The 19,452-nt window shown below is 42.8% G+C and overlaps 1 protein-coding gene across 7 annotated transcripts in view; it reads left to right on the forward strand.

Annotated features, from left to right (window-relative positions):
• The first annotated feature begins 4,086 nt into the window (after nucleotides 1-4,086).
• ap5z1 (adaptor related protein complex 5 subunit zeta 1) overlaps nucleotides 4,087-19,452 on the forward strand; it is a 48,124-nt gene continuing 32,758 nt past the window's right edge. For 4 of the 7 annotated variants that reach the window (XR_011346999.1, XR_011346998.1, XR_011347000.1 and 1 more), the window contains exons 1-7: nucleotides 4,089-4,301; nucleotides 6,779-6,907; nucleotides 7,802-7,988; nucleotides 11,145-11,286; nucleotides 12,504-12,613; nucleotides 15,226-15,394; nucleotides 19,182-19,322. Coding sequence is in view for 1 of the 7 variants with exons in the window: in XM_069904737.1 (XP_069760838.1) it covers nucleotides 4,261-4,301; nucleotides 6,779-6,907; nucleotides 7,802-7,988; nucleotides 11,145-11,286; nucleotides 12,504-12,613; nucleotides 15,226-15,394; nucleotides 19,182-19,322 (919 nt within the window). In the remaining 6 variants the exon portion in view is untranslated. Of the gene's footprint in view, nucleotides 4,302-6,778; nucleotides 6,908-7,801; nucleotides 7,989-11,144; nucleotides 11,287-12,503; nucleotides 12,614-15,225; nucleotides 15,395-19,181; nucleotides 19,323-19,452 lie in introns of all 7 variants that reach the window. The other 3 variants (XR_011347002.1, XR_011347001.1, XR_011347003.1) reach the window with 2 other exon arrangements.

Genomic DNA, 19,452 nt, shown 5'->3' on the forward strand with positions numbered 1-19,452 from the left:
AATTGTTTTCCATTGGCAGTTAGTTTAATAAAATAAAGTAGGGAAGGTAACAGAGAATAACTAAAGTGGATTCCTTGTCAATGCAGAGATTAACTTAGTTATAAAATGCCTGACATTTTAACAGGTACTTGACTCAGTGAATTATTTTAGTAGTTCAAATCAAATCAACAACGCCTTGAAATTGCTCTTTAAACAAGGTACTCTAGTTTATAAATCGGAATGATGAATCCGATTACTATTGACTTTCATTCCATCTTCCTGAGCCACACAAACGGTGATTAACCAGCTGAAGATGGAACCAATTTCAATATAGTTGCTGCAAATGATCGATAAAAGAGAAAATCAACTATGTATGTCTATCTTTTTTGTCTGTATGTCTAGATTTAGATCAGCAGGATTATTTGTGCCTACAGGGCTTCATAATATGCAGAATGTCAGCAAGAAGTTGTACACTTTGTTCAACGGTTATTTGGTGAGTAGAATGCTAAATTTCATACTATGCGTAATCATTTGGATATTAATGGTACCATTTCATGTCCTGAAGTTATTTTGGTAATATCCCAGAGTTTGTACATTAAATATTAAATTTACCTTTTGAGAAGTAATTAAATAATCATGCGCTCATTCGATTGAATGTAATTTGTGTCATATTGGGTGACAAGGCCTCTCTCTCCATCCCATTATTATATTATGGAGATTCCTCATTCCTTCAGTGTCCACAATAGTTAGTAAGAGCATACTATTCAGTGATGGAGGAAGCACGTTCCCAATTATACTTTTTATGTAAAGGGCATGTGCAAGTAATTCTTGAAGTATTTTTAATTTGTTCAGGTTGTACTGTATGAACTGATTTAGAATTTTACTCTTTTTCTGCCGCCTTTTTTTAAAGTGGAGGAATTTCACTTTGATGGGGGTAGTCTACAGCACTGAATGTTGAAATGTGCCTCTTCATGTGCCGTGTTGTGGAATTGTTTGTCAACGAAAAGCAGCATCAATAACCTACAACAATCATCTGCTCAATGAGACTGAGCACGAGAGACACTTCACAGAGGCAGTTCGGCTCTTGTTGCTTGGCAGAGTCGGCAATGGAACAATATTTGAATTTTAATAACTGGATCTACGTCCTTAAGAAAACCATTTTAAAATTCATATGGGTGTGTTTGCATCTGGACAGATGTTAATTGGGCTAAAGAAAGAATATCTGTTTTTATTTGATAGAAAACTGATTTTGATTTTAAGGTAATTGAGATGTTAATGGCAGACTAAGTTTAAACGTTAGAATTTTAAGAAAAAACACTTGTTTCTTTTGATTATCCTGTTTGTTTATTGGTTGTTTTGTACATGACAAATGGCTGCCAGACTGAAGAACTTCAAATAAATTCCCTTCAGCATCGGGTTTTAATAAAGATTAAGATGCTGCGTCTCAAACCAGCAACAATAGATGATGCAATTCAAAGTGTTAAACTTTAACTCTATATTGTTAATAGTCATTAATAAATATAATGTCTATAAGTATCTATAGCAGATATATAGATAACATATTTATAAACTATGTATGTGAAAAACCATTACAGTCTGTGCCCAAATTCAAAAAGGAAAAATCTCCAAAACCCCCAGGTCAGTTAGTCCAAACAACAGAATTCAATCTTGAGGTTCAATACCCAAGTTCAGTTCTTTAACTGATAATAAAGGATGTCTTATTGAATGTTGGAGAGAAATGACTGATGTTGCATTGCAGTAAACTTACAAATCCTCATTTATGAGGCATGTCCATTTCGCATAGCTCTCTAGCTGCCGTTCTGCTGCTCTCTGCTTCATGGTTGGATTCTCCCTTTGTTCTTGAAAGTCCCAAAGTCAGCACTCAGCTGTACTACAAGTCGCACAGAGTTCTGAGCAGATATCCATCGTTTATAATGACAGCCCATAAGATCATTCTATGGTTCATATCAAATAACTTACACTAACTATTAACCTTTTATTGTTTGTTTTCCATTTTAAATTACAAGGTGTAAATTGTGATCTGTACCCTGGGAGGGGGTGGGGGGGAAGAAAGAGAAGGTGCTAGTTGATGTAAAGTAAAAGCATTCTTGTAAAATGATGCAAGATTTTTGGAAGTAGACCACAAACGGTGAAGAGGCGCAGCAGAGGGTGAATCGTGAACAGAATGAGAGGGCAGAAAGAAGCGAAAGCTAAGCACATTGGGCTCAGAGCTGGCGGGCGTCAGCAAGAAGTGAGTGGCAGCGGAGTGGGTCTGGCAAGCAGGTGCAGATCATGGAAGGGAGATGGTGGTGTTCAGGGTGAATATGATGCAGGATGGACATGAAGTGACAACTGGCCAACCAAGGCATAACAGTCATTAGGGCAGAGGTTCTCATTCCTTTTTCTTTCGTGCTCTGTGGTTAGTAAGGGGTTACTTAAGGTGGTATGTGAGTGAAAATAAAAAGGTTGAGAACCACTGCATTAGTGGCAGGGAGTGCTAACTGATGGGAAATGGACTGAGAAATGTGGAGGGGCAAGATGGTGCAAGAACAGGGGGCATAGAACTAGCGGAAGGCAGGGAGGAGCGGGACAACAGGATGGTTCTGAGTGGGGATGGCAAACTCGATGGTGGTGCAGCAGGTTGCAGCTCCTGCAGATGAGAAGGGAAGTTGGAGCATGAGCGGACCTTAAAGGAAGCTGGCAGGCAGGGACCGAAAGTGGCCATTGTATGGAGAAGGTGATGGCGAAGTGGCAGCTGATGGGTGCATCCACAGCAGTAAACCTTTTCAGGGAGAGCTGATTGGAAGTGGGGCAAGAAATAGGAAGGTGTGGAGCCATTGGAGGGGGGAGAAGGAAGGTGTGGCAAGGGAGCGAATTGCACTGGGCTCAGGGATAGCGGGAAGGACGATTCCAAGAGGGTCTGGTAACTGGTGTGTGGGTGTGGCAGGGTGCAGCTCCAGCTGATGTGAAAGGGGCAAGGTGGAACTCAAGTGGGCTTGAGTTGGTGATCCAAAGATTATGTGAAAGGGAGAATGGAGAGAGAACCAGATGCAGCCATGGACAAGGGGAAGAGGTAACTACTCAATGAGTGGGCAACAGTAACACTGGACAGTGGAGATTTTGCTTTCTGAACACTTTTGGGTGTAAATTATGCATTTTGGGCTGCTGATCTCAAACATTCTTTTCAGGAAGCAAGCCTTTTGGGGGGAAAAAGTGGTCGGACGCTCTCTGCGAAGTGGCAGCAATGCTTTATTGTCAACAAAGTATTCTTGAAAACTGGTAGGCTTGCAGATTTCATGGCAGGAAGTGGTGATTGATTTGAGCTGGGGAACAGTGGCACTGGAGCAGTGAGAGAAAACAAGAACAGACTGAGGGGGCACAAATCAAATTGTGCTGCTGACCGGAGAAGAGGGAGGCGGCAGGATTTGTCGGAGTTGGTCAGGGTCAGTGGGGGCAGACGCGGCAGTAGCACGCCGACCGGGAAAGGAAAGGTCCAGCCCTAGCGGACCTAAAAGGGATCTGGCATTCAATGCCGATTATGAAAGTGAACCTAGAGCTGTGAGGGGGCAACTACCCAACTGATGCAGGCTGGTGGAAGCTAGTTGTTCGCCAATGGAGTGGGAAAGGTGAAGGGGCACAAGGTGTCGAGATGGCTCAGTGGGGAGGAAGAAGCAAGAACGGGTTGGAAAAGCGGGGCAAATCACTGAGCTCAGAACTACCAGGCGGTAGGGAGAGCGAAAAGCAGCGGGGTCTGCCAGTGGAGGTGGAGCAGGCATGGAAAGGAGATTTTGTCTAATTTAGACCGAATTTACCCTTTGTTTAGATTTGGATCTGGTGGTTTTCTATCCAGAATTATTTTTTAAGATCTAGTTAAATAAACAATTATGCATAGGTTTTTGGTTAACATTTATATTAATTTGTGATCTGTATATGATATTTGTTTAACATATAAATCCTACATCGTCTTATATTTAAACAATAAAAAATATATAAAAAAGGAAAGAGCCGCCGCCAGCGGACCTGGAAGGAACCCGCCGCGGACGTGAAAGGGCCCCGTGGGCTGGGTGACGCGGCGAATTACCCACACGCGCATGCTCCTCGTGAGCATCATGCCCCAATCACGCGCTCCAACGCGGGGCCCCGTCGAGTCCCAGCGTCCCCGAGCCGGAACTACTCACCGCGACACCTGCCTTCCAGCCGGACGAGGACGGGGCCGATGATTTCGGTGCCACGGCCTCGCCCCTTCCGTCCCTCTGGAGCCATTGCGGGGCTGAGGTTGCGATGTTTAGTGCCGCGGCGGAGAATCAGCTCAGACGGGCCAGGTAACGGCGACGGCTTTGCATTTCTCGAGCGCCCGTCCCGAAGCGCTGGTTGGCTCCAAGAATCCGCCAATGCCGAGCCACTGATGGTGCTGGAGTAAGTGGGTGCGGTGGCACCCCATTAACGCCGTGAGCAGCAGAGGCCAGAGATGAGAGAAGGAGGGATCTAACTCCCTGCTTCTCAGTCTTTTCCTGTCCACTTTCAGAGCAGCCAAAGCTGCTCTGTGATTAGTCAGGGACGGCTTAAGGTGGGTGTTAATCGTCCCTCATTGACTCGTTATGTGCACGGTCTCATCACTCCAAAGGAAATGGGCCAATGGCCATTTTCTCTCAAGCAAAGTATTTCAGTAACAATTGGGGCTAGAGCAGCGATTTTCAACCTTCCCATTCACCTGAAACAATCCCTGACTAATCGCAGAGAACCGATGGTATAGGGGCTACTTAAAAGTGGTCTGTGAGCAGGAAGAAAAAGGTTGAGAACCACTGATTCTAACTACTTGATATGCGAGGGTCGATGGATTGGAAGCTAGCCTTCAAAACTTTCTAAACCTCACCTGAAAAGGGTGTTTCAAGTTAATTCTCTGCAGGCGCTGGGGTCAGGTGGAGTGACCTGCTGAGTTTCTCGAGCACATTTGTGAATTCAAAGTGAGGCATTCTGAACCGTTCTAAGGCGTTCAGTCATGCAGAGATAACATTGCTCAGCCAAACTGAGTGCAAGGGGCGAGTCCTGGCGTTTATGTTTTAACTGTGGGATTGGACGTTAAGTACAGAGAAACATGAGAGATGAAGGATGACATTTTGAGGTAATGGCTCTTGGAATAGTCAGGCCTGTTGTAACATATGCAAATTTACATGAGTAGCAGTGTTTATTGGTAGAATTTTGTTCACCTGCACCAACGTTGGAGAGAACTGAATTTTGAAGTATGCAACCCCATCTTCTATTTGTAGTTCATGCCCTACCTTGGCATTTGGGGAATGTCAGTTGATTAGCATCTGGAATTTAAAACTTAGCTAGTATTAGTGGTGGTGACCATGTAACAATGGGATTTTCATTATTAAATGGCAGGTTCATGTTTATCCCGTGGGGGTGGAATGGCCTCAATGGTTATTTAAAGGCATTCTCCACTCAGTGTACATTGGCTTTATAGGAATATAATGCTTTAACATCCATTTCCAGGTCATTTCATGGAACTCCAGAAATGCTTCTTCATGCCATAGTTTATTCCTACAGCAAACACAATGATGTTACTACCCATGTGGTGTTTACTTTGGAGCAATGGATGTCCAGAACATGACCACACTTAGGCAATCCCAGTATCTCTGAATTCATTGTAAAATATAATTGAATCCCCCTGTTCCTATTACTCTGTCTTCATCCTGACCTCAATGAGCTCCTGCCTCTCCTTTCCCCCAAGACCTTTTGTTTTCATTCCACTATCCCCAACCACTCAATCATCTGAATCTCCCAACCCAGATGTTCCTCTGATGCCCAGATCTCCAACCCACACCCCCCCCCCCCCCCGCCCCACACTTGCCTAATTTATCATGCCAACTTTGAATTCCTCCCAAGCTTCCTGTTGCAGAGGTTATTGATGTTTTTACCCATGCCATTTCCTTCCAGGCTACTACTCTGATGACCGGATCCTTGGTTTTAATTATCAGCAACTGAACCTCTTTCCCCATCATCTCACTGAATCCTTGGATCACCTTGATCCCGAGGGGAGATTTTCGTTATTGAAAATGAAATGGCCTTAAGTAGTGCTGTAAATCCTGGTCTACCACTGTTGCTGAGACACGACAGTACTACCCCTCCAATGGATGCATTTGTATTTCTCTGCCGAAATGTTAATTTATGATGGCTATGCATCAGTAATTAGTTCAATGTGTTGGGCTCATCAAAGTCCTCTGATTAGAGCCAGCCAAATCATTAACCAAGGCAGCATTTTATATATTACAATGGGGCATCATTACTGCATTTGCTTAAGAAAGTGGCTCACTACCATCTTCCCAAGGAGAAGGCAGTGGAGTGGGGCTGAGTGCGAGAATGGATCAGCTCATGATGGAATGGTGGAGTGGTCTTGATGGGCCGAATGGCCTACTTCTGCTCCCATATCTAATGATCTTCACAGGGGTTATTGGGGAGATCTTTGCCAGTGACATCCCCATTCAATACTGCACAAAACATGGAGGAGGATCTGTGACCCTGAAGAGCGTCTGGAAAAAAGGGATGAATGTGTGCTCTCTTTCTATGGCGAGCAGCAGAGCCAGCGGGCAAAATACAGATCAAGTATCAACCCTGAAGGATTGTACAAGATAATGGTTTGTGAGCACTATATGATTTCATACCATTAGCAGCATAAATGAGGATCTTCCGACAAAAAGTTCAGGGATGCTTTATCTTTAGCCACGAGCAATCTGTTGAACCCGTTTCGTCACTGCGTTATACACCTACTTTATCCATTTTAATGTCTCCTTCTCAGGGAAGTACAGGATGAAGACCTACAGAAATTCTGTTCCATTCTCCTGCAGAACAAGGAATGTAATAATGAAGTCATTGACTCTCTCCAGAAGCTGTTCCTGATTGTTTCTGCTACTAAATACAACCGAAGGTAAGAATTTTTGTTCAAGGGATCCCATTACTTTATGATAGTCAGTTAAAGATAGAACATAGAACTCTACAGCACAGTACAGGCCCTTCAGCCCTCAATGTTGTGCTAACCCAGCCGGCATAGCGGTTAGCCTTTACAGCACGAGAGATTGGGATTGGGGTTCGAATCCCGCGCTATCTGTAAGATGTTTGTACATTCTCCGTGTCTGCTTAGGTTTTCCCCAGTTTCCTCCCATCGTTCAAAATGTACTGTGGGGGGGGGGGGGGGTTAAATTAGGTGGCACAGACTCTTGGGCTGAAATGGCCTGTTACCGTGCTGTATGTGTAAATTTAAAATATTTACATTTAAAAGACCCATATATTCCTTTTTTAAAAAAAAAGTACATAACCCTCCCTACCCCATAACCCTCTATTTTTCTTTCATCCATGTGCCTGTCTAAGAGTATCTTAAATGCCCCCAATGTTTCAGCCTCCACCACCATCCCTAGCAAGGTATTCCAGGAACCCACAACCCTCTGTGTAAAAAAAAAAAAAAAAAAAAAAAAAAAAAAAAAAATTGAATTTAATTATGCGTAAGTAAGTTTGTATAGCCAGTTCAACTTGATGTCAACATTTATTTTAATAATGGGGTGGTATTTTTCCAATAATTCAATGATTGGGTTTTGAATCGTCATTTGTGCATTCTATTTCTTAGTGTCTTTAGATAAGCAAAAATCATCTTTTGCAATTGCTGTTATCTGTGCAGGTTCCAAGAGATATGAAAAGGATGTTATTCATGTCTCTGATCTTGGCTGTGAGTGCATTTGCAGAAATGCTTCTCTGGGTGAGGTCATTTGTGTGTGGTATGTAACTGTAAAATTTGTAAAACTCCTTGTTGTTTTTTCTTTATGCCCAGTCTTCCCAATGATGTCCTGCAGAAACTCCGTTACACCTTGTGTTTCGTGAAGGCTCCACTGCCAGTTCTTGTCCTCTGCTCAGCTATTCTGCGAGAGGTGTTGCCGTGTAATAGTTCGATGTTGTCCTGTGAGGAAATAAATGATATGAAAACCTTGAACCTTGTGTCCAGTGTAATGCTGGCCCAGGTAAAGAATAGTTTATAGTTTATTCACATTGGTATCTTAAATGCACCTCTGCCCTGGCCCACTTTGCCACAAAAACAACAGAAACAGGATTCCCCTTGTCCTCACTGCTATCCCACCAGCCTCTGCATTCATCATATTATCCTCTGCAATTTCCGTCAGCTACAAAATGATCTCACCATCAAGCACGTCTTTCCCTCTTTGCCTCCCTAAGGGTCCACTCCCTCTCTCTCTGACTCCCTCTCTCTCTGACTCCCTCTCTCTCTGACTCCCTCTCTCTCTGACTCCCTCTCTCTCTGACTCCCTCTCTCTCTGACTCCCTCTCTCTCTGACTCCCTCTCTCTCTGACTCCCTCTCTCTCTGACTCCCTCTCTCTCTGACTCCCTCTCTCTCTGACTCCCTCTCTCTCTGACTCCCTCTCTCTCTGACTCCCTCTCTCTCTGACTCCCTCTCTCTCTGACTCCCTCTCTCTCTGACTCCCTCTCTCTCTGACTCCCTCTCTCTCTGACTCCCTCTCTCTCTGACTCCCTCTCTCTCTGACTCCCTCTCTCTCTGACTCCCTCTCTCTCTGACTCCCTCTCTCTCTGACTCCCTCTCTCTCTGACTCCCTCTCTCTCTGACTCCCTCTCTCTCTGACTCCCTCTCTCTCTGACTCCCTCTCTCTCTGACTCCCTCTCTCTCTGACTCCCTCTCTCTCTGACTCCCTCTCTCTCTGACTCCCTCTCTCTCTGACTCCCTCTCTCTCTGACTCCCTCTCTCTCTGACTCCCTCATCCACTCATCCCTTCCCACTTATTGCCCCTTTAGCACCTTCCCCTGTGACCGCAGGAAGTGCCACTCTTCCTCCCACACCTCCTCCCTTGTTACCATTTGGGGCCCCAAACAGTCCTTCCAAGTGAAGCGCCACTTCACTGGTGAATCTGCAGAAGTCATCTACTGCATCTGGAGTTCTCTACCTCGGAGAGACTGGACACAGACTGGGAGATTGCTTCGCTGTGCGCTTTTACTTCGCCTGCTTTAATGACAGGGATCTCCCAGAGGCCAGCCATTTCAATACTGTGCCAACCTGTCTGTTCATGGCCTTGTGCACTTCCACATCAAGGCTACTGGTAGGTCAGAGGAGCAACATTTTGTTCGGCCACTCTCCAACCGGATGACATTCTCCCTGGTGACTGCTAGCTCACTCCCCATTCTCCCTCTCTTCCCTGTTCCTCTGTCTCCTCCAGCTCTCCACCCCCTTCTCTCTCCATTCACAGAGCTACCCCCCCCCACCCCGCCTCCCCTCTGATTGGTGTTGTGCTCTCCCTCCATTATCCAACTTTTAACCCTGTGCTCCTCCCCCTGGCCCCCACCATTTTATTCTGGCACAGGTCTACATTTTCCTCATACCTCAGGCCCCAAACTTTGGTTTAACCTGCTGATCTTCCCCACCATTGTGTCTTTACTGAGTCTGCAGACTTTCATGTTTTACACTGATCAGGCTACAATATTGCACTATGAAGTTGATCTTGAAATTGTGACAAGTACGTCCTCCATGACATTCCCCCTCAGTTTCTCTTGCAATGAAACTGTTCTTCACTAGTTTCTGCCACAATAGCATGGTTAAAATTCTGAACTTAAACCCTGCTCAATGTGTAAATGGACCAATCTGCTTCATCATTATGTTGTCCTACATGTTGAACAGGAGGACAATCCCAGACAATTGGATTTATTAATAATATACAGTAAAACCCATGGTGTTTGGCACCTATGGGGATTGGTAGATGTTGGATAAGTGTTAATTTTCTGGTTGCTTGAGATTGCATGTTGCGTGGATCGGTGAACTGCTAGGGGGATCCAATTTTAAACTTTTGTATTTTTATACTTATTTATTTTCCACTTTTTTTTTGCCGGTTGCCTGAGGCTACTGGTTACCTGTATTCTGGATAATGGGGATTTTTTTTTACTTTAGTTAGACTTTACCACGTGTTACAGTGATTCCGATTTAAGGTGAATTCGGATATAGCGCGATGAGTCATTGGACTCGGGCATCAGGCTCCCGGCAGGAGTGGGGACATCAGGCAAAATGCAAGTAAAGTGAAACCCCGATTTAGTGCGACCCTGCTTTTTTTGTGACGAGATTTTATGGACCCCATTGTATATCCTAAACATTAATTTTGCTGCAGAATATTTTCATCTGTGAGGACAGAATATTTTATCTTCTTCTTAGTCAGCTTCTTTTTACCCCTCTTTTGTTCTGAGGTGGTGAATCCATAAATGGACAGGATCAGAGGAATGATAGTTTGTGAACTTGTCTGCTCCTTCTGTGTCCCTGCTTGCTTCTGATGCATCTCACAGAGTTCTCAATAGTATTCCGAGTGCTTGTTCTCCATCTTGAGTGATCATGGGCCAGGGATCCTTGGCAGTCGATGATGATGTTGCATTCCTTCACAGGGGCTTTGAACATATCCTCTGGCATTAAATGCAATTTCAAGGAACCCGTTTGCAGTGTTGTCAAAAGCTCAATGAGTTGTAACATTCTTTCTATTATTATGCCTGCCACAGCCCTCCCAGATTTCATTTCTGCCAGAAATAGGGACAGTTGTGTAAATTTGAGGTATTCAAAGTTCAGATTTATTGTCAGACTACATTTATTACATCACATACAACCCTGAGATTCTTTTTTCCTGCAGGCGAGGCAGAATTACCAATTATTAGTACCAAAAAAAAGTACACATGTAAACAAATAAAGAAATGTAAACAAACTAACTGTGCAATAGATGAAAAAAATCAATAAAGGGCAAAAGTAGGAATCTCCAATTGTGTTTCTTGTTGTTGAGGAGTCTGATGGTGGAGGGGTTCCTCAGCTTAATGGTGCGCGTCTTGTGGCACCTATACTTCTTTCCTGATGGCAGCAGCGCGAACAGCTTCTCGGTAGTCTCACGTAATCCAGTTGCTATGGACCCAAAAGACTGCAGATGGTGAAGCCCAGAGCCAAATATAAACTGCTGTAGGAACTCAGCTGGTCGAGCAATTTTTTGCTCCACCTTCCAGCACCTGCAGACACTTGCAGCTCCACAGCTTGTTTGTTATTGTTGAAATGCATCGCTGGCCGTGGTAATGGGAACGAAAAGAGGGTAATGGAAGTAAAGGTAATGGTGGTATTGTACTTCTTCAATAGGGGAGTAAAAATGCGGAGATTGCTCTTTGCCATCGTATTTTGAAACTGCTGGATTCTCGCCAGGCTGAGGGTCAGGGCACACGGTATCTCATGCCTATCTTGTCCAAAGTCCTCAGTCTCACACCTGCAATCCTCAATGAAGGTAAATCATCAGGTACTTGGAATAACAATGATATTTCATTGTCCTTCAATTCTCTCCTGAATGCATGATTGTCCTTTGTCTAATGGTGCTGGGGTATTAAAATCTTGTTTTGTAAATGCTTTATTGAAGGCCCTTTTGAGTGGCAGTTCATTTTTTAAATTAATTTTCTCTTTCACCTTTTACTAATAGAAGCCTTTTATAACAATGTCTGACTTGCTTGTTCTAAACCAGTGGTTTTCAAACTCTTTCTTTCCATTCACATACCACCTTAAGTAATCCCTACGCCATAGGTGCTCTGTGATTAATTAGTAAGGGATTGCTTAAGGTGGTATGTGGGTGGAAAAAAAGGTTTGAAAACCACTGTTCTAAACTCATTTTTGACCTGCATTTCAAAGTAATAAAACAATGGAGTCCAGACAGTAAGTTAACACTAGGAGCCAATAGATGAGTACTGGTGCAATGATATGTCCCTTTAGATTGTAAGTATTGAACTTGTAACAGTAAAAGGAACTATGACTTGAAAGGGTCAAATGTGTGTGATTTAATTTTATTCATGCAAATTCAAATGAAGAAATGCTCTTTTCAAGAGGTGCAATGAATTGGAGGGCCACTGTTCTAAGCAAGCACATGCAGGACTCTGTACTGAGCCCTCTCCATTATTAACTTGTTTCTGGCCAAAGTAATTTTTTTTAGAGACTGCTAACCTGAACATGATTTTGAGCACTGCTTGTGGGAATTTGAACTGTCATCGTTCTTTTCTGAATTCTGATTTTGAATCCATTGTACTAATGAAATAATAAAAATAAATCTTAATTGTTGATTTATTTAAATATCCAGTAAAACCCCTGTTATCCTGAATTCAAGCAACTGGCAGAAAATCAAGGAAAATAATTAAGTAAAAAAACTTGAAAGTTAAAAATTGGCGCGCCTCGCCGTAAGTTCACCAGTCATGCCAAATGCAATCTCAGGCAACTGGAAAATTCACTTATCTGGCATCTACTAATCCCCATAGGTGCTGGATACCGGGGTTTTACTGTATTTAAATGTTCAAGCGAAGGATGGGTGAAACCAAGGAGAGTTTGATTAATAAAAAGGCCGTGGTCTTTATTAAGATAAAATATTTTCACACTGTAGAACGGTTCTAACAATATTGCATTCACTGTGAAGTCTTGGATGCTGAAGAACTGTTCACATGCTGTTTCTCTTCTTTTCAACAGAGCAGATAAGTGCTTTTAATAAGAAGCTTGTTGATTGGCTACGGTATGCAGGTACAGTACAGGGAGTCCCCCATTCTTCTGGAGGCTTTTTTAGTCCAAGATCACGGCAGGTAATGAACAGTACTAACAGCATAATGTCAGTGTTGCTGTGAAAGTCAAAGAATTGAAGATGCTGGCAATCTGAAATAAAATTTTTAAATGTTGGAAACGCTGAACAGCACCGGTGGGGAGGGGGGAGCCAAGGTTAGTAGTTCAGATATCTTTATTTTAGATTTGTGGCATCTGCACGTTTTGTTTCTTCACTTGCACAGTGGCATTCTTTGTGTGATATCCCTTGTCCACTTCCTAGCTGCCCATACTCCTAACACTATACTAAGCACTGGTTGTCCCTCATTTACAGTGTCTTCCACAGAGCAATCACGGTCTTGTGTTTGTCCGAAGAGGTTATAGCAGAATTGGGCCATTTAATTTGGGACTGATGTAGTCTTCCTTTTTACACCATTTTCCTGCCTTGCCCTCATAACCTTTGACGACCTTACTAATCAAGAAGCTATCAACCTCTGCTTTAAATATACCCAATGACTCAGTCTCCACAGTTGTTGTATTAACAAATTCCACAGAATCACCACACATGGGCTTGTCCACTCATCTTGTTCTTGCAGGACATTCTTTTATTCTGTGTTTTTAGGTCATAGACTCTCCCACCAATGGAAACCTCTCGTCTGCAATCTTACCCTTTAAATATTTGACATGGTTCAATGAGATTTCCCCCTCCCCCCCCCCCCGCCCATCCTTCTAAATTCCATTGAGTAGAGACCCAGAGCCTTGTACATTAACCCTCTCGTCCTTGGGATCATTCTTGTAAACCTCTTCTGGACTCCCTTCAACACCACCACATCCTTCCTCGAATATGGTACCCAAAACTGCTCATAATACTCCAAATGTGGTCTGACCAATACCTTATAAACCCTCCACATTACAACTTTGCCTTTATTTACAGCACCTAATACCCTGAATATGCCTGGGATTGTCTGATCTCAGAAACTAGAGAGGGGAGACCTCCAAGGAACACCAAGTGCTGTAGGTTTCTGTGAGTGCCACTGGACAAAGTGGCGACTCTCTGTCTGCCTTACGGTAGACAAAAGTTCAAGAATTTCATGTATGTTGCATTCTAAATGTAGCATTACATGACAATAATGGAACTTTTACCTTTAGCTTTATATTCTGGTCCTCTCAAAATGAATACTAGCATTCCTTACTACTGACTCAATCTGCAAGTTAACATTTGGGGAATCCTGTACCAGGATTAGATTACTTTCCAATTTTTTCTCCCCATTAAGAAAGTAGTCTATGCCTTTATTCATTCTACCAAGTTGCTTGACTGTACACTTCCCTACACAGTATTCCGTCTGCCACTTCTTTGCTCATTTTCCGATCCTGTCCAAGTCCCTCTGCAGACTCTCTGGTCCTCCATCTCTCTTAGTATCATCTGCAAACTTGGCCACAAAGCTGTCAATTCCGTCATCTCAATCATTTATGTACAACATGAAAAGTAGCAAACCCATCATCGTCTGTGGAACACCATTAGTGACCAGCAGAAAAAGGCCCCCTTTATTCCCGGTTGTCTTCTGCCAGTCAGCCAATCTTCTATCCAGACTAGTACCTGTAATACCTTTCTTGTTTATCAACCTGATGTACGGTCTTCTGAAAATCCAATAAAATAACATTGACTGACTCGTCCTGAACTTATCTCTTCTTCACTCACCCTCTCCGCAATTTAAAACCATTTATTTTCTCTCTTTCTCACTTGCACCTGTGATGAAACTCTTTGACTTGAAACATTAGTTGTTTCTCTTTCCACAGATGGTGCCTGACATGCTGGATGCTTTCAGTGTGTCTGAATTGCTGTATTATTACCATACAGTATTTAAAGGTCAGGGTAGCAAATTGTGTGAAACAGATTTATTAACAAGACAGCTCGTGTTTTGTTTTTCTATAATAACTACTTCTGATCATCCATTTCAGGCAGTTGTATTGGTTACTTGTATTTTACTTGGATGAGAAGATGGACTGGCCCACATAAGTTTGTCCTTGTAAATTTAGTGAGCCATTAGGATATTCTTGGCAAGTTAGAGACTTGAGGTTGGTGGGGGAGCAAGATGGTGAATGGGGAGAGAGGCTTGTCTTGTGCAGATCTATTATTTTGCTCTGTTATTTCTCCCCCTTCCCCACCACCACTTTTTGAAAAATGGGCATGAAATGGTAACTCTTCTACAATTCAGGAAATGGTGCCCTGTATGTAGTTGAATTTCAGCAATATCTAACCTTATTTCCCAATTAAATCTATTTAAAATGTCATTTTTACTGGCTAAGGCATATACCCAGTTCGGAAGGTTCCAATTTCAACCCATATTTACATTGGTAATGTGGACCTTTATAAGTTGGTGACCTTGTTCCTAACCACGTCACTACTCATTATCTCTGCCCAGCTTCTTCTAAATCATGGGCATATGGACTTTGGACAAAGAAAAGATCTTGCAGAGAAACCTGTAGAACGATTTCTATCAATGAGCACGGCTGAAGAACAAATAGCTTGGAGAGATTTTGATGGTGATCTCTTTCTGCAAAGTTCAGTGCCATCAGAGAAGCTGGGGAAAGACTCGGCAGCATCAGTTCAGGTTAACATCTGTTTAACTCTGTTGTTCATTTTTCTCTTGATCAGCCTGCTTCCATTTTAGAGGTGGATGGGGCAGTCACAGGTGACTTCTTCACAGTGCTTTCCATTGGCCAATGTTACACTGAGGACCAGTGGCTGAACATGCATTCCTTCTCCATGATCAGAAGGTGGCTGCAGCAGACTGGTGCAGGTGACAACAGCAGCAGTGATGCAGGTAGATGGCCACTTAAAATGTATTACCTTATCTCCCTGTGAATCCCAGTGAGTGCAAATTAGACAGTATGTGATGTATTTGCAATACTGAAAGAGGAAAGATTGTAGCCAAGAGGTGTCCACACCTTCTGTAGTTAATTTTTAAAAATCTACCATTATTTGAACTCGCCTTCAATTTCTGAGAATTTCAAGGCGATCTTTCTGAAGCGCTACCTTTCGTAGAGCTCACCATCCCTGGATAAACTAAACAACTAAATCCAGTGTATTTATTGCTGATGTTTTTTCTGAGCATTTTCTATGTTGTGTTTACACCCCTCTCTGGGCAGGTTAAATACTCTGGATTTAGTTGTTTACCCAGGGATGGTTGATCTCTGAAAGGAAGTGCTTCAGAAAGATTGCCTTGAAATTCTCAGAAGTCAAAGATGAGTTTCAATGTGTTCCAATAATGGTAGATGGTTTTTTTTATTAACTACACGCTGCTGAAGATCCAGCTGCGCTGGGTGGGTCACGTCTCCAGAATGGAGGACCATCGCCTTCCCAAGATCGTGTTATATGGCGAGCTCTCCACTGGCCACCGTGTCAGAGGTGCACCAAAGAAGAGGTACAAGGACTGCCTAAAGAAATCTCTTGGTGCCTGCCACATTGACCACCGCCAGTGGGCTGATCTCGCCTCAAACCGTGCATCTTGGCGCCTCACAGTTCGGCGGGCAGCAACCTCCTTTGAAGAAGACCGCAAAGCCCACCTCACTGACAAAAGGCAAAGGAGGAAAAACCCAACACCCAACCCCAACCAACCAATTTTTCCCTGCAACCGTGTCTGCCTGTCCCGCATCGGACTTGTCAGCCACAAACGAGCCTGCAGCTGACGTGGACATTTACCCCCTCCATAAATCTTCGTCCGCGAAGCCAAGCCAAAGATATGGTGGCAGTCAAATCATCCACCATGAAAGGCGAATTGTGCAGACAGATTAATTTTTTTTCTTTAAATCCCACTCAAAATATCAACAGCAATTGGAATAATTCTCACCAAGAAGAGTACTGTGTAATGCCTAGTGATCAGCTGTGGATAACTATTTAATTGTTCACAGATCCCTTTGACGGGATTCTCAAGGGAGATACTGAAAGTGAGAAAGATGAAAGGCATATTTTCCCTCTTGATAATTAGATGTGTTCAGATTTTATCAGCATGCAATTTGTGAAGCCTGCAGAGACTTGGAGCGTTCTAACAAGCGAGTTACTGCTTTGTCACCTTTCACTTATTAATTCAAGTTATGCTTGTGATGTTTAAAGGCAACACTCAATTGCAACTGAAATTCACGTGCACTTTCAAATATTGTTTTGGTTTGAGCAGGCTATGCAGTTATAGACTAATTCTCCCATGAAGCCAACTCCCCCATTGCAGATGCTACAGTGCCCTCCAAATTGATTGGAACAAAGATGCTTTTTTTTTTCCTTTATTTGCCCCTGTGCTCCACAGTTTTAAATTTGTAATCAAGCAATTCACATGTAATTGAAGTGCACATTCCAGATTATATTCAAGGTTATTTGTATTCACTTTGGTTTGACCATGTAGAACTTAACAGAACCTTTTTTTATATATATGTAGTTCCCTCATTTCAGGGCACCATAATGTTTGGGACATTTGGTTTCACAGGTGTTTGTGAGTACTCAAGTAAGTTTAATTGCTTAATTGATGCAGGTATACAAGAGCTAGGCTTCCTTCTAAGCTTTTGATCACCTTTGGAGACTGTAGTTGCCATTTTCAATACAAGGACCAGAGTTGTACCAATGAAAATCAGTGAAGCCATCAGTGAAAAACAAGAATAAAACAGTAAGAGACGTGGCCCAAACCTTAGGATTCCCAAAATCAACAGTTTGGAACATCATTAAGAAAAAAGAGCGTACTGGTGAGCTTAGTAATCACAATGGGGCTGGTAGGCCAAGGAAGACCTCTGCTGACGACACAAGAATTTTCATCGTCATGAAGAAAAATCCGCAAATGTACGTCCAACAGATCAGAAACACTCTTCAGGAGGCAGGTGTGGCAGTGTCAATTACTACTGTCTGCAGAAGACTTCATGAACAGAAATACGAAATCTACACTGCAAGATGCAAACCATGCCCAGGTGCTAAGCTTTGGATCTTGGGCAGTTCCTTTATGCCTCCACACTTTGCTTTTGCCATCATTTTGATACAGGTTAACCTTGGTCTCCACTGTTCACAAGACCATTTTCCAGAATTCTGCAGGTTTTTTAAAATACTTTTTGTCAAACTGTAACTTGGTCATCCTTTCTGTGGCTAACTAGTTATTTGCATCTTGCAGTGCAGCCTCTGTACTTTCCATCTGCGGACAGTCGTCATTGACACATCCACACTTGCCTCCGAAGTGTGTTTCTGATCTGTCAGACAGGCTTTTAGGGATGTTTCTTCATTGTGTTGAGAATTCTTCTCTCATCAGCGGTGGTGGTCTTCCTTGGAATGCCAATCCCTTTGCGATAACAGAGTACGCTTTCTCATCTTAATGATGTTCCAAACTGTTGTTTTCTGTAATCATAAAGTTTGAGCGATGTCTCTTCCTATTTTATTTTTGTTTTTCAGCCTCGTATAACAGATTCTTTGACATTCATTAACACATTTCTGGTTCTCATGTGAAAAAAAGGCAATTGCAGATTCTAAAAGTGATCAAAAGCTTTAGAAGCAAGGTAACTCTCTTACACCTGCACCAATGAGGCAATTATACATACATGAGTAATCACAAACTGCTTTGAACCCAAACGTTATGGTGCCCTGAAATGAGGGGACTATGTATTAAAAAATGCAGTAATTTCTACATTGCCAAACCCAAAATGCATACAAATAACCTTGAATAAACTCTGGGATGTGTGCTTACATGTCAATTGTTTGATTTTTTAATTTAAAACTGTGGAGCACAGGGGCAAATAAAGGAGAAAAGTGTCTTTGTCCCGAACATTGTGGAGGGTGCTGTATCTGTGCTGATTATTGGCGATATTTGTGCATATATCTCTGCTGTTCGACTGTTCTCCATGCAAATCAACATGGAGCACTCTAGAAATGTCCAAGGAAGTTCAGTAGGGGTAACATTTGATGCTGAATGTCATGACCACATTGAATTAAGGTCAAATGAAGTTCAAAAAAAATTGAACTTGCACCTCTTTTAGTTACAGGGCTGTGCATTCAGAATAAAAACAAGTGGCCAAACCCAGTTCAAAATGGGCCCAAAGAGGCGAAGCAACGTTGGCAGAAGCTCTTTGTGAGCCCACGGAGTTAGACAAAGGAGAAAGCAAGAGATAGCAGAGGAACATCAGCCTCCCCCCTCACTGTTGATGCTTCCAGACATGCAAGGAGCAGGCAGTGGGAAACTGAACAGCAGCGTCTCAGTGCTCAGGCCTCCAGACAAACAAGGGGCAGGCAGCGGGAAACTTTTTGTTTCAACCATGTAGTCAACAACTGAGGGTTTAATTTCCTGGCGGGGAATATGGGTGTGCATAGATGAAAGAAGGGGTTGTGAAAGCAGCAAGCTGTTTAATCCAAAGTGAATACTGTGTAACACGAATATGTTCAAAAATATGGACCATAGCATTTTATTCAGTTTTTCCTTTTGTGCTTCTAGAGTAATTGTTAATTTTGCATTCACAAGTATCCTGCACTTGTCATTACTGCAGGCACTAGGATGATTGTTTCTCTCCATCATGCACTGATGCGATCCGAGTTGTGTGGAAATGTGGCTGCGTGCCAGTAGTTATTAATCATTATTATCTGCCTTCTAGATGACAAATCTGAATTAGATAGCTCCATAATGTCAATGGTTTCTGCTTCCTCAACATCAAGTCGGCTGATGCCCCCTAAAGAACGCCTGTGGGAGAAAACGTTTGAATATTGCAATCGGCTAATTGAACAGAGTGACAGAAGTAGGTACAGTATTGGCAGAAAATACATTAACTGTCTGCTTTAAAACTTTTTTTTTTGCTTCATGAATTCACTCCACTTAAATAAAAACAGAAAATGCCCGAAGACGGTCGGCAGGTCAGCCGGTGTTTT

Source organism: Narcine bancroftii, chromosome 12, assembly GCF_036971445.1.
Source record: "Narcine bancroftii isolate sNarBan1 chromosome 12, sNarBan1.hap1, whole genome shotgun sequence".
Classification (NCBI taxonomy): domain Eukaryota; kingdom Metazoa; phylum Chordata; class Chondrichthyes; order Torpediniformes; family Narcinidae; genus Narcine; species Narcine bancroftii.